Below are 13017 nucleotides of genomic sequence, written 5' to 3'. Positions count from 1 at the left end.
CTAATCTTTTCAGTATTCACTGACCAATACACTAAAAGCTGTTCTGTGGTTGGTAACATGGTCTCTCTATTTTAATGTTTAAATGTAAAATATTGTACTTGTCAGTATGGCATTTTCCTTGGTTCTCTGCTAGAAGCTTATGGTGGAAATAAAAAAATTCAAGGTTAACGTTATTATTCTTTGGACAAACATCTGGAAAAATGTGTGGACAAACATCCCCCATAAGGGGAGCAGGTCTTGGCCAAAAAACAGGTATTTCTGCTTTTGATTGGCAGTTCTGTTATAAAATCTCTACAGTCTACAGAATAGGTTTACGTAACAACAGCGAGGCAAAATTGGTGTTACCTTAGGCTACTTCATATAAACATTTCAATACTAATTTGAGTTTCAACTGGCTCTCAGAGATGAAGTCTTATTTTAAAAGCTATACACAATTTTCAGGATAGGTGCATGTTCCTCAAATTCAGGGAACAATATCAAAGACTACTTTTTGTACAGGCTAAGGCACAATCCATGACCTCAACTGAAAAAATCCTGAAGCCTTTTAGTTTTTCTTCCTAAGTAATGATCTTTAACTAAGATCTTTACTTAGGTTAAATTAATTCTTCATAGATGTATTTTCTATAACAAAAAATACTTTCCTTTTACAGGACCAAAAGACAAGATTCCTATTTTGCTCCTATTCCATTTCTCCCCATCAAGATTAATTTTTCCTTGTTTAATAACAATAATTCCACATAAAAGACTCAACTTCTCTGAACAGGGACCATTCAACCTTCTACTCCAAAAAAAGCTAATGAAAGCATTTAACTCACTCTTTGTTGGCTTTCTTCATCCTTCATCTGTATAAAAAGAAACAGAAAATTGTTATGTATGGAGAACATACAAACAAAAATACCAGAAATATAAAATTTAACAAGCGTTAGTCATAAACAAAGGCTTTATTCCGTAGATATCCAGGTATACATTTCAATTGAACTACCTGAGTATATAAATACATTAAAGAAACACTGGGCAATTTTAAGTAAATTCTGAGAAGAAGAATGAATGACCCAAGAGCAAAGAACTAAATATGAGAGACTCAAAATAATAAAGAAATACTTTCTCACAGTGGAAGGCAGTTCTCTGATAGGAGGAAGTTCAGCACCTCTGTTTTCTGCTTCATCCATGGTCATGTAATAGACTTCAAGAGCTCGATCAATTCTAAAGTATAACACAGAATCAGAAACGCAGAAAAACTACAAATAATCTATCAAAAATAATGCTAACACTTCAATCAATGCAACCTATTTTTTCATTATTACCAACTCCTTGATCACTAAATCTCACTATAATTATATTAAACAAACACCATTATTATTTGTCAGATATCAAATGTGTAAAGTCTCTCTCACTTGAATTTCAACATGTCTTGAATTACATGAAACTCACAGTATCTGATTAAGCATCTTTTGCTGCTTCTTGCTTCTTTGGTGTGCCAATAGCTTTTTCTGTGTTGGCGACGTTTCAGGTATGACTGGCGGAGGTAAAGCAACGGGACGAAACAAAGTTCTCAAACTCCGTTTATTGGAAGTTGCTTCATCTTTCTCCATCTAAAACCATAAAAAAACCAAGATTCTAGAATATAAGCCTGTCCAGAAAGGAGCTTAACATACACATATATTTAGTTGAATGCACATAAGACATAAAATGAGGTCACCTCAGGGATTTCCACAGTTTAGGTATGACAGTTCAGTTTTCAAAAAAGAGACTAACAGTGTGTATGATAAAAAGGCAAAGTTCAAGGGAAAGTGTGTACACACATATCCTGCCATAAAAAATGAAAAAAAAAAGAAAACAAGAAAAAAAACCCCCAACAAATTTGTGCTGTGCGACTGGGCTAAGGTTCAACTAAAAGAGCACCCTTCTGTGGCGCCTTTAGCGGCGGAGTGTGGCTATCCCAAAGACTGACCGTCGCGTTCCCCTGGAAACACAATGCATAAACTCACAGCTGCATTTCAACAGGTTCCCGCAGCGCCGCACAAAGCCAACGCGACTTCCTAAATCAGTGCTAAAAAGTCCTAAAAACGCGCTAAACAGGGCGGTGCACCAAAGGACACAAAGCTCAGCTCTCGGACAGGCGAGACAATATCGCCTTTTCCCGGCGCTCCCTCAGCCCCGCCGCCCGCACCTCTCCCGCTGCCGCGGCTGCTCGCCTCAACACCGCGGTTGCCCCGGAGCCGTGAGGGCTGCTCGGGGCTCGCCTGTCAGTGCCTCTCGTGATAAATGTAAGGGAAAAAAAAAAAAAAAAAGAAGAAGAAGCAGAGACTTGGAAAACCTTACCTTGACCGGTCTGCCTCAGGGCTGGCACACTCCGAGCGAGTGAGAAAGTCCTTGTGCTGCAGCCTCCGCCTGCACCAAGCAGACCACAGCAAGAACGCTTGAGAAATTACAAATATAACAACCTCAGACAGGAGGTGGCTGTTGCTAAGCTTCTGCTTTTTGTACAACTATAAACGGGAATTTCAGGGAACTCCAGGGATTCGCTACCCCCCTGCCCACACTTGACAAAGAGGCTTTAAAACCCCAGTTTTGTGTCTGTGGGGTCAGAGCCCCACCCTCAGAGGCTGCGGGAGCAGCGCAAGGGAATTTCAGGTGTTTTCCAAAGTCCTGGACACCTTCCTAGCGTGGCTCTCACACCCCGGGATTATTCACCGTGAGGCCTCAAACCAGACATAAAATGTTTTCTCACAAACAGAACACAAACCCAAGCCCTTGACGTTAAAGGCTTTATCCACAGGCAATTATGATCGGGGCGTTATGAGGGAGACCAGCCCGCGCCTCGGGCACCTGTTGGCCGGGAAGCTGCGCTGAGGGGACGGGGTTTCGCTGCGGAGGGAACAGGACCCGCTGGCTCTGCGGTCGGCCTGACTCACACGGTGCCGGCGGGTTAACGGCGGGGCGCGGGGCGCGGGGACAAGGGCGCGGGGACAAGGGCGCGGTCACCGGAGCGAGCGCCCCGGAGCGAGCGGCCAGCCGGAGCGGCCGCGGGACACCAGCAGGGGGCGCTGCCTCACGGCCCGCACCGCCCCTTCCCGCCTCCCGCGCGGCCCCGCCCCTCGCCGCGCGCGCAGACGGCAGCAGCCCCGCCCCGCCCGTCGCCCCGCCCCCCGTCGCGCGCGGTGACGGCACAGCCCCGCCCGGCGGTTCCGGCCGCGCCCCGCGGAAGCCGCAGCGCCGCCGGGTCCATGTGGCGCCGGCTCCGCTCCGCCCTCCGGAGCCTCCGCGGCTCCCCCGCCGCTCACCCGCCCGGCGGTGGCGGCCGCCCGCCCGCCGCCATGGAGCGCGCCGTGGTGCGCTGCGTGCCGTCCGAGCCCAAGCTGAGCCTGCGGTTCGTGCTGCCCGACGGCAGCGCCCGGCACATGCAGCGCGACCAGGCGGAGCCGCTGGGGCGGGCGCTAGCGCGCATCGCCACCAACGCCGCCAAGGGCCACGGCAAGGCGGGCAAGAAGAGCAAGAAGGCGCGGGCGGAGGGAGGCGCGGAGGGCGAGGCGGCGGTGCCGGCCGTGCGGCTGTTCTCCCGCGACGGCGCGGCGGTGGCGGAGGAGGTGCCGAACGCGGCCGCCTGGCAGGACGGCGCCGTGCTGCACATCGGGGACGCTCAGTACCGCGTGGAGCGCAACCCGCCCGCGCTCACCGAGCTCCGCCTGCCGCGCTCGCTCCTCGCCGGCTTCCCCGTGTGCCCCAAGGTGAGCGCCGAGTTCGCCGCGCCGCAGCACTGCCTGTTCCACTGGTTCCACGAGCAGCGCCCCGCGGCCGGCGGGGACGAGGCGGGGGAGGCCTGGGTGGAGACGGCGGCGGCCGAGCGCGTGTTCACGCCGTCGAACGCGCTGGTGGGGCTGCGGCTGAAGCTGCGCTGCACGCCCGGGGACGGGGAGCAGCGCTACGGGCCCGCCCGCGAGGTGGAGAGCAGCGGCCCCGTGGAGGCCGGGCCCGGAGCCTGCACCTTCGACGCCCGGCACCTCTACACCAAGAAGGTCTGCGGGCACGGCTCCGTCCGCGCCGTCACCTACAACATCCTGGCCGACACCTACGCGCAGACAGAGTTCTCCCGCACTGTGCTCTACCCCTACTGCGCTCCCTACGCTCTGGAGATCGACTATCGCCAGAACCTGCTCAAGAAGGAGCTGGCGGGCTACAGCGCCGACCTCATCTGCTTGCAAGAGGTAGATAAATCTGTCTTCGTGGACAGCTTGACCCCGGCCCTCGATGCTTTTGGACTGGAAGGGCTGTTCAGGATTAAGGAGAAGCAGCACGAAGGCCTTGCCACTTTCTATCGCAGGGACAAGTTCAGCCTCCTCAGCCAGCACGACATCACCTTCAGCGAAGCCCTGCTGTCGGAGCCGCTGCACAAGGAGCTTTGTGATCAGCTGGCCAGGTACCCCCTGGTGCAGGAGAAAGTGCTGCAGAGGTCATCTGTGCTGCAGGTATGTGCTTGGACATACCTTCTTCTCTTTCCCCTCTTTCTTCTCCTCCCACTGTCTCCAGTCAGGTGCAGCCAGGCCAGCTTTGCTGCACCTCAAACAGCAGATGCGGGGTGAGGGATTAACAATTTGTATCATGGAAGTATGTTGTCTGCTAGCTGGGGTAATGGATGGAGCAGAAGATCAACTTAGGAATAAGAACAAAACATTGAGACCTTACTAAACGGAAAGGTGTTGGAATTACCAAGATTTGGTAAAAAAAAGAATGTTTGTCAAACACCTGGATGTAGTGGTGATATTTTGGCTGATACCCTTATGTAGAAGATTATTGAAAAGTACAGCTCCAAAATTGAGTTTATTTGTTGTAAGAATTAGATTATTTGAACTGGATTTCCATAAAGGCATAAGATGACTAGTGCATTTTAAAATATACAACCTCTGTATTTAAGGCTTAACAAAGACTGCTTTTTCTCTTAAAGGTTTCGGTTCTTCAGTCTACAGCTGATCCTTCCAGGAAGCTCTGTGTAGCAAATACCCACCTATACTGGCACCCCAAAGGTAATTTTGGCACATTCCTGCATGTAGGATAACCGGCTTTGTAAAAGTTTTTGCTCTTCCTTGGGAGAATAGATTTCCCACCATTCTTTTGCAGCTATAGCCTTTTCTTCTGGAACTGAGGGTTTCCTGCCTGACTTCTTATCTAAATGAAATCAAGCCAGACTCCTAGGTCTGTTTATATATTTATTTTTCTAGTCTGCCTAGGAGTCAACAGAATCCAGCTGAAGGCAAGGCAAGTCACATTACACACACTTCACCCAAAAAGCAGACCATAAACCAGAGAGAGCTTTGGGTGTTCTTGTGGTTTCCCAGGCCTGTTGAACATGTGGCTCTCTTGGGGTACTGCCAAGAGGGCAACCGGATTGGGCTACAGAAGCTGTTAGAAGAGATTCTTCTCAATTTGTTTTCTTTTGGTTCTGTGCCTTTTTGGGAATATTATTAGGATGGTTGCCATGAAATGGAAAGCTGCTGCACTATCGGTGTTAAAGCTGCATGTGTGAGTTTAAAGTAAAATCATCTTCCCTGCAAAAACTTTCAGTCACAAACTTTAAAGGCTTCTTTCATGAAAACTATTCTAAAGTGCAAGACTGCTGTTTCAGAGCTATGCATGCTTAAATGAGCAACCCAATGATCCAGTGCTGTTCTGCAGTATTTGAAATAATATTTTTTTATATTCTTAGGTGGGAACATCCGTCTGATCCAAATTGCTGTGGCCATGTCTCACATCAAACATGTAGCGTGTGACTTGTATCCCAGTATCCCAGTCATATTTTGTGGAGATTTCAATAGCACACCCTCGTCAGGAACTTACAGTTTTATCAGCAGCGGTGGCATTGCTGAAGATCATGAAGACTGGATCTCAAATGGGGAGGAGGAAAGGTGCAGTATGTCCCTAAGCCATCCTTTCAAACTGCTAAGTGCTTGTGGAGAACCTGCTTATACAAACTATGTTGGTGGGTTTCATGGATGTCTGGACTACATTTTCATTGACAAAAATGCTCTAGAGGTTGAACAAGTCATTCCATTGCCAAGTCATGAAGAAATAACAACCCATCAGGCTTTGCCAAGTGTTTCACATCCTTCTGATCATATAGCACTAATATGTGACTTGAAGTGGAAATAGAGCAGCTCTGGCATGGTGCCTATGGAGGTTTTCAAACAAATTTAATTTAAAGTACTGCAGAGGAACTGAGGTTAGACCCTGACTTGTATGTTCCTAAAAGGAAAGCTGAGACATTTAATGAAGAGTTCATGTGTTTAATGGCTCTACTGAATATTATGACACTGTTCAGAATATTTGCATGACAATTTCCCCCTTTTTTATATGCTAATGGAAAAAATATACTTAAGACAGGGTTTTGAAAATTGGATTATCACATACCTTTTTAGTGGTGTTTTTAAATGATTAAGAATTATTTTATTAAAAAATATTAATATAATCTGATTTGTAAGACTGTACAAATGGAGCCCTGCTTAATTCAGAACCAAACACAGGACCCAAGCCCAAATGGATTTAGTTGACTCAACTTCACTGTAATTGTTGTCATGATAATTTAAGTGCAGAAATTGTCTTGTTCACTTACCATTACTATGGCCCGACTTTTTAGTAAGTTGCATGAACAATGTACTTACACCTACCAACTTCTGAAAAGAGGTTCTTAATTATCAATGAATAGACTTTCTGTCAATATATTATCAACCATATTAAATTCAAGGTTATAATTGATTTGGCAGCAATTTGTCTGCCCACATAACATGGGTAATGAGGATAATGTTAATACCTGGTGAAATTGGCCTACATGACGAGATAGCATCTGCTTTGGACTGGTTTGAGTTACTGGCAATAAAAGAAGCACTGGAGTTTGCGACAACCAGCTTTGGATGGAAGGGAGCTTTTTATCAATACCGTCTGTTTTCAGGTGGGGAGAGATACAGTGTAGTGTGGTGCAATAGCTATCTGTGCCTAAATCTTTACAAAGAAACACAAGTGACTTGCAAACCTTTATCACAATGGTTGTATTTTGTTCCTCTCTTGCATACAAGCCAACCTGAATTTTTAAGTGTTTTTATGTGCATTTTTTCTTTCTAGAAATAGCTTAGTTTTCCTTATTTTGTGGGATGTGGGGAAGTGTATTTTATCGATGCTTTCACTGAATGTGTTGGGGGGGTGGAATCATTTAACAAGCTTCTTGCCCTGCTTCATTAGTCCATAGGAAACAAAGAGCATTTGGAAACCATTCACTAGATCTTTCTCTTTCACCTAATAAAACTGCCTTTATCAATTGTCTGTCACTGTTGTCAGCTGTTTGGATTTTTTTTTTCTAGTTACTGGTGTCTTTCATGGCAAAACAAGTCTGCCTGGGTTGTTAAAAGCTGTGTACTCTCTACTTGCACACCTGCTAACCTCTCCTGCATTCTGATGCATTGTAAGTTGTAGCTGGGATTCACTCAACTGTTTAATCACTACTAAAACCAGGCAGTCACTTTCAAATAGGATATTTCTGAGGGTTGCTGGTGCTGTCTCTTGCCATAGTACGTGCTGTGCTGTGAAGGGTGGTGCTTTGCATAAGCTTGTAAGTATCTGCTTTTGTCTGTGTTATTTCCAATAAAATTACTACTGTTCTTTGCTGCTGTAGAGTCTGGGCATCCACCATGATGCTGCTAACTGCACTAGCAAAACCATCAAGGCAGGTTTACCTCCTGAGATCATACAAGGCTAAAAAGATACAGGCCCAGAAATCTCCAAATGTGTCTCAAACAGCATGGCATAGGAAGACAGATCTTGTGAACTGTCCAGTATTTACTTACCAACTCTGCACACAGATAAAGGGAAATGGAGAAATCTCACTACTCTGGGTCTGTAGAAGCCTGTGTTGCTAAAAAGCTCGTGTAAATGTCCTCTGCAAGTAGCTGCTTTTCAGCAACAAGCAGTTAACCTTCCCTCTTTCACTCATCCCAAACACTTTCCTGATCCTCCTCTACCACCTGTGAATTGTCTCTTTGTTCCTGCTCATGCCACGCCAAAGTAAAACAGGGACATGATCCTGTTAAAAATATGGGGCCTTTAGTTCTCTTGCTTGTATTTCCATTTTAGGGGATCTTTATGTCCTGAACTTATTCACCATAAAGCCATTTGTGCCCAAAGAGCGAGAGACAGACTTGGAGGTGGAAAGAGGTAATGAAAGCTTAAAGCAAGACCTTAACTTGCTTCAGCAGATCCACCCCAAAATTTACCACACGACCTCAATGAAAGGGTGCTCATTGATTCCAACTGCTTTGCCAGGCTTATATGTAAACCCTCAGATTTCTGGTTTTGTTAAGTCAGCACTTTAGCTAAGCCAAATGGTAGCTAAACATCTTTGGATACAAAAGGGAAGCAAAATGGAATGTGGCAATTAAAGTGGCAATGCAGGATGTTGGATAACTGCACTAGTGATGGACTCTCCTTGAAAAATTGGACTCTAAATAATTTGGGTGGGGTCTTTGAACAGTTACTGTTTTTATGTCTAATTAAATAAGGTGTGATTCAGTCTTGCATATGAGTTGATGTCGGTATTCTTCTAGACCACAAACTTGATAATAAAAGTATCAGTGATTCATAACTAAACTTCAAGATACAGGAGTGAGGAGAAAATCGTGCAAACAGAATGGAGGCTGTTAACCCCATATCTGGACAAATAATTTTTACTAATTTAGTAAATGAGGGAAAGCTTACACCTAAAAGTTTAACATTTCCGAGCATATGGCATCTTAAAGGGCAGGAAAATTAATTGGACAATCTGTTCAAGAAAAAAGTTCAGTGTCAACACCAGGGAAAACACTGAAAATAACTGCGTTACAGCTGAGTCAGAAATACAGAGGCCTACAAATTTCCAGCTCTGAAAAAAATTGAGGGGAAAACTTACAAACCCCACTGAGTAATGCAGGCTTGTAGGCTGGCAAGAGAAATGCCTCAGTCACTTGGTACAGTAAGATTGCAACTGTGAAGTTTGGAAGTGAGATTATACTACTTACATAGGCTAACTGAACTCCGCTTATAACTTGAAAGAACATTATTCTCCTAATTTACCTACCCATTGCAACTGGGTTACCTAGTCTTTTCCAAACCCAAAACATTAAAAATCTGTAACTTGTCCCTGGAACCAGAAGATGGAGCTGCTCAGAGAACAGACTTGCCTGGTGCTCTGCCTCCCATTCGAGAAACGGCAGGTCCCTCCGGCTCGCCGTGCTGGCACTTGGCTGCTGCCTCTGTCCCCCTGCACACCAGCGAGAGGGAGCACACAGGGAAGCTGGAATCTGCAGGAAGCAAGTGGTGAGGACAAACACGGCACTGGAATAGGCCCTTGCACATGGCAGATAATCCTTTACTATGCTTATGAGGAAATTCAGCCCCATGAGCTGATGCTGGGCAATCTCCAGGCACAGTATCCTCCATTTAGTTAGTAAAATGCAGCAGCAGAGGCTGACTGCCAATAGCAGCAACCTGTCAGGAACCTGTCAGCATGTCTGGAATGAGAATGCAGGACTAGGGTCTAGATTAGGAAAAGCACAATTAAAAAAAACTTGAGTTTTCTGGGGTGAAAGACAACCCTTAGGTACACCTTTGGCCCAGAGCCCCCATGCTCCCCCAGCTGTATTTACGTCTGTGTAAGGCAACATATGGTGCTTCCTACTGCACATACGGTGATTTTAACTCTCATCTTAGCTCCCCCTACATATGTGGACCTTGCCCAGCAATTAATTCTTCCTCTCTAAATCACATCCAGAACCCACATTTGTAGAAGTCCCATTCAACTTGTCTCAATTTTATTTCACAAGCCTAAACTCACCTGTATTTGTTCCTCATCCAGCAACTGGAATATTCCATGTCCTTCACAACAAAAAATCGGGTAGGATTTTCTTTGCATCTTCGTAAATGGGTGTGGGACTTGTTTATGTCACTCTAGTTTCCCAGACCAACTGTTAAGGAAAAGGGAAAGCTTCTTTGCCTTCTACTTGAATTTCCTATCTCTGATTCATTAAACTCAAGAGAGACAGTACTGCTCCTGCCTGGCTGTTGTCTCAGGAGGAGAAGTTTCTTCTTTCACACAGGCTCCTACTGTGGACAAACTCATCACTGACAAGAACATTACAGAACTAAGGGCACTGAAACACTGACCTTCTGGAGGCAGCAGACCTGGCTTGTTTTTAGGCTCTGGGTATTGTGAAATGTTTAGCTGTGTATTTGATACGTACAAAATCAACCTAGTTCTGCCAGATCCTTCAAACTGGTCTGGCAACTTGGAACTCCTATTGTTCTTTTCCCTGACCATATCCATTCCAGACAAAGGGGTCTCTTAGCCGCCTGTGACAGTACTTGAATTCTCGCACATCTCTTGTGTCATTGCTATTTTTGAAGGGTATAATTCAAACATTCAATGAAGTACCTTTATGTATCATGATAAAGCAAGCAATGATGCCGTATGTGATTCAGAGAAAGAGGAAGAAAAGGGAGGAGAAAAATGGTACCAAAAAATCAAGGGGAAAAATACCCAGTGTGTTAAGGCATCAGATCTTTCAACACCTCAAATTAAGTGCATTGTTACCTTGTTTCTCTTATTCTTGGCATAAACAGAGAATTATTTCAAGTCTTCTGACTCCTACCCAGTAAGAGGACAGACCTTAAACATTTCAGTTTTGGCAGCTCAGCTTTATTCATAAATCCTACAGCAGCATATGGGATGTAATTTCTTAACTCCCCAATCTTGACAAGGGTGGGAAAGACGTATTTGGACAAAGTGATGTGCAGTTTCATCATATTTACTCAAATTGCTGTTGTCCAAACATTTATAGAAAGATTTCTTGGACTAATAAGGGACTACTAACTTGGCTCTGAATTTTCATTACTGGCAAAACCCAAACCAATGTTTTATACAAGCTGGGCCTTTCCTGTAAGCAATGAAAAAAGTGAAAATCATGCATGTACTTAATATTCTAGAAATAAATTGTGTCACCATGGTCAAAGAAAAGAAAACCCACTCATGATTCAGTATTTTGCTCTCTATACTTAAGCTGGCCACCTGACACACTGAAATAAATCCTCCTGTATACAAGTATTACTTGACTAACTCCCCAGTGCAGTAGAACTTACCCATTGTTTGAATATAGAAGTTGATGTATACAAAGAGAAATTTCAGCTACTGGAACTCAGGATTTCCTGTCATTACAGTGAATGAGGAACACATATTTAGCTGTCTCATGCCTGTTCAAGATTTTGAACTTTTGGGACAGCAGCTCAGTTCAGGTATTTGACTTCTGATAGGGAAATGACAAACCATGTTAGTACCGAAACTTAACAGAAATGACAAAATTGGATCTTCATGGGAATTTCATCTCCCTCTGGAGAGCAGAGCTGTACTGTACATTGTTACTGATATACAACATTGCCTTACTGCATTTCAGTGCAAGCTGTAGCCTTAACCCTCATACAGACTCCATCAGTCTTAATGAGGCTCAAGATCTTCATTACTTTCTGACTTTGAGAAAACTATTCATTTTCTAGCAGAATTACATTTACTGATACAAAACCCCAAACATGTTTGAAATTGTTTGTATTGTATTTCAATTTTAAGAATTGAAATATGAAATTCTTATACACATGCTGCAACTCAAAAGCACAGTGGCTCAACAGTGCTCACCTAAACCTGAATATTTACTCATTTAAATAATTAAATCTCTACCAAGCAGAATGTTTCTTTCATGGTAACAGGCCTAATTTGTTTTTAAGTATCTACTGTTTCACTTAGTCTACCTCTAACATTGTAACAAGCACAGTTCCATTTTCATCTACTGGGACTACAAATATCAACTTGTATTAGGCACAGGCTGTCTCTTCTGAACAAGGTGTGCCTTTTAAGGTTTAATTCAACAAAATGCATTGCTAGAAATATGCACATCAACAGCTACTGATTAAATGCATGACTATTTCAGCTTTGGTTAATAAGTAATCAGCAATTCATTAAAGGTGCAGGCAAAACCCTTCTCACCTTACAGTCTCCTGGGTTTCCATTACACATTTGAAGACATTTAAGGACAGTATTCAAGATCTCTGGAATGTTCCCTGCTTAGCTGTGCTCCCAGTAACAGCACCTTCTAGGAACTTAAACTTCACTTAGAGCAGAAGCTGCCCAGGAAGGCGTTCTCTGTCAAAACTAGCTTGAGGTTTACCAGACCTTGTCACTGGGATTTCTCGTAGCAAGGGTAACCAGACCTGGGTGGAAAATGAGAAGCACTTAGCCAGAAACTGCAACACAACCATGCTTTGTGTTCCTAAAGACATCCAATCAATAGAACAGCACATTTTAGTTGGAAGGTTGAGCAGTATTTGCCTTGATACAGCAGATAGGCAACAGAAAAATGATTTTAAACTACCCTTTAGTAGCGGCCCCAAAACACTTATTAATTTATGTCTTTTGAACTACAGAGGTGTAAGGGGACAGAAATATGAAAACAGACAGCAGCAGTTGTATAGAGATGATTTTGGGGGGGCAATTACCAACATTATTATATTTGCTACACCTCTGTAAAAGCACTCAAGTTACCTTCCCAGCTAGCCACCAACAGAATAGGTGACTCTTCTGCTGGAACCCATGTTGGTTTTGACATGTACATGCAACTATGAAACAGACATACATGCTTTTCAGGCAGTTCGTATTTGTTTTATTACAATTTTTTAACTGTTAGTATTTTCATATCTGGACATCTTGAAAAGAATTTTAGATTTACAACTTCAAAAGACATTACAGAATTATGTAAGCCCCGATGACAGCTACTCTACTGCACTGTATACAGCTTGGTTGCCTCCCTTCCATGTCCCGCTCTACACAGCTCCAAACAAGTGAAAATCTGAGACTGATGTTCATATTCAAGCTCTAGGAAAGCTCAGTATATGGAAAAAGAATAAGTGATAATTTGCATTCAACTATCTCAGGAATCAAGAAGAGCATACACAGAACTA

The 13017-nt window shown here is 44.2% G+C and overlaps 2 protein-coding genes across 3 annotated transcripts in view; one reads left to right on the top strand and one right to left on the bottom strand.

Annotated features, from left to right (window-relative positions):
* Positions 1–2998, bottom strand: part of DNAH12 (dynein axonemal heavy chain 12) — a 56953-nt gene extending 53955 nt beyond the window's left edge. Inside the window, exons 1-5 of one of the 2 annotated variants that reach the window (XM_085072690.1) lie at positions 2916–2998; positions 2323–2391; positions 1432–1592; positions 1110–1203; positions 816–842 (exon numbers count right to left, since the gene is read on the bottom strand). In XM_085072690.1, the coding sequence (XP_084928816.1) occupies positions 816–842; positions 1110–1203; positions 1432–1592 (282 nt within the window). In that variant the 5' untranslated portion in view covers positions 2323–2391; positions 2916–2998. Of the gene's footprint in view, positions 1–815; positions 843–1109; positions 1204–1431; positions 1593–2322; positions 2392–2829 lie in introns of both variants that reach the window. The other variant, XM_085072689.1, reaches the window with a different exon arrangement.
* A 184-nt stretch (positions 2999–3182) lies between these two features.
* On the top strand, positions 3183–7313 carry PDE12 (phosphodiesterase 12). Its single transcript, XM_085072688.1, has 3 exons — positions 3183–4466; positions 4943–5021; positions 5702–7313. Exons 1-3 carry the CDS (start codon positions 3228–3230, stop codon positions 6142–6144), a joined length of 1761 nt encoding a protein of 586 aa, XP_084928814.1. The 5' UTR covers positions 3183–3227; the 3' UTR covers positions 6145–7313.
* The last annotated feature ends 5704 nt before the right edge of the window (positions 7314–13017 follow it).

This window comes from Lichenostomus cassidix, chromosome 12 (assembly GCF_008360975.1).
Source record: "Lichenostomus cassidix isolate B80296 chromosome 12, HeHo_3.0, whole genome shotgun sequence".
Taxonomy (NCBI): Eukaryota; Metazoa; Chordata; class Aves; order Passeriformes; family Meliphagidae; genus Lichenostomus; species Lichenostomus cassidix.
Note: the sequence above shows the minus strand (reverse complement) of the source record. Positions and strands in the feature narration are given on the sequence as shown.

What these genes read in the sequence shown, in the direction of transcription:
- PDE12 (XM_085072688.1), top strand. Translation starts at nt 3,228, where the DNA reads ATGTGGCGCCGGCTCCGCTCCGCCCTCCGGAGCCTCCGCGGCTCCCCC. An exon ending in AGAGGTCATCTGTGCTGCAG is followed by an intron (nt 4,467 to 4,942) that starts GTATGTGCTTGG and finishes TTTCTCTTAAAG; the next exon opens with GTTTCGGTTCTTCAGTCTAC. An exon ending in CCTATACTGGCACCCCAAAG is followed by an intron (nt 5,022 to 5,701) that starts GTAATTTTGGCA and finishes TTATATTCTTAG; the next exon opens with GTGGGAACATCCGTCTGATC.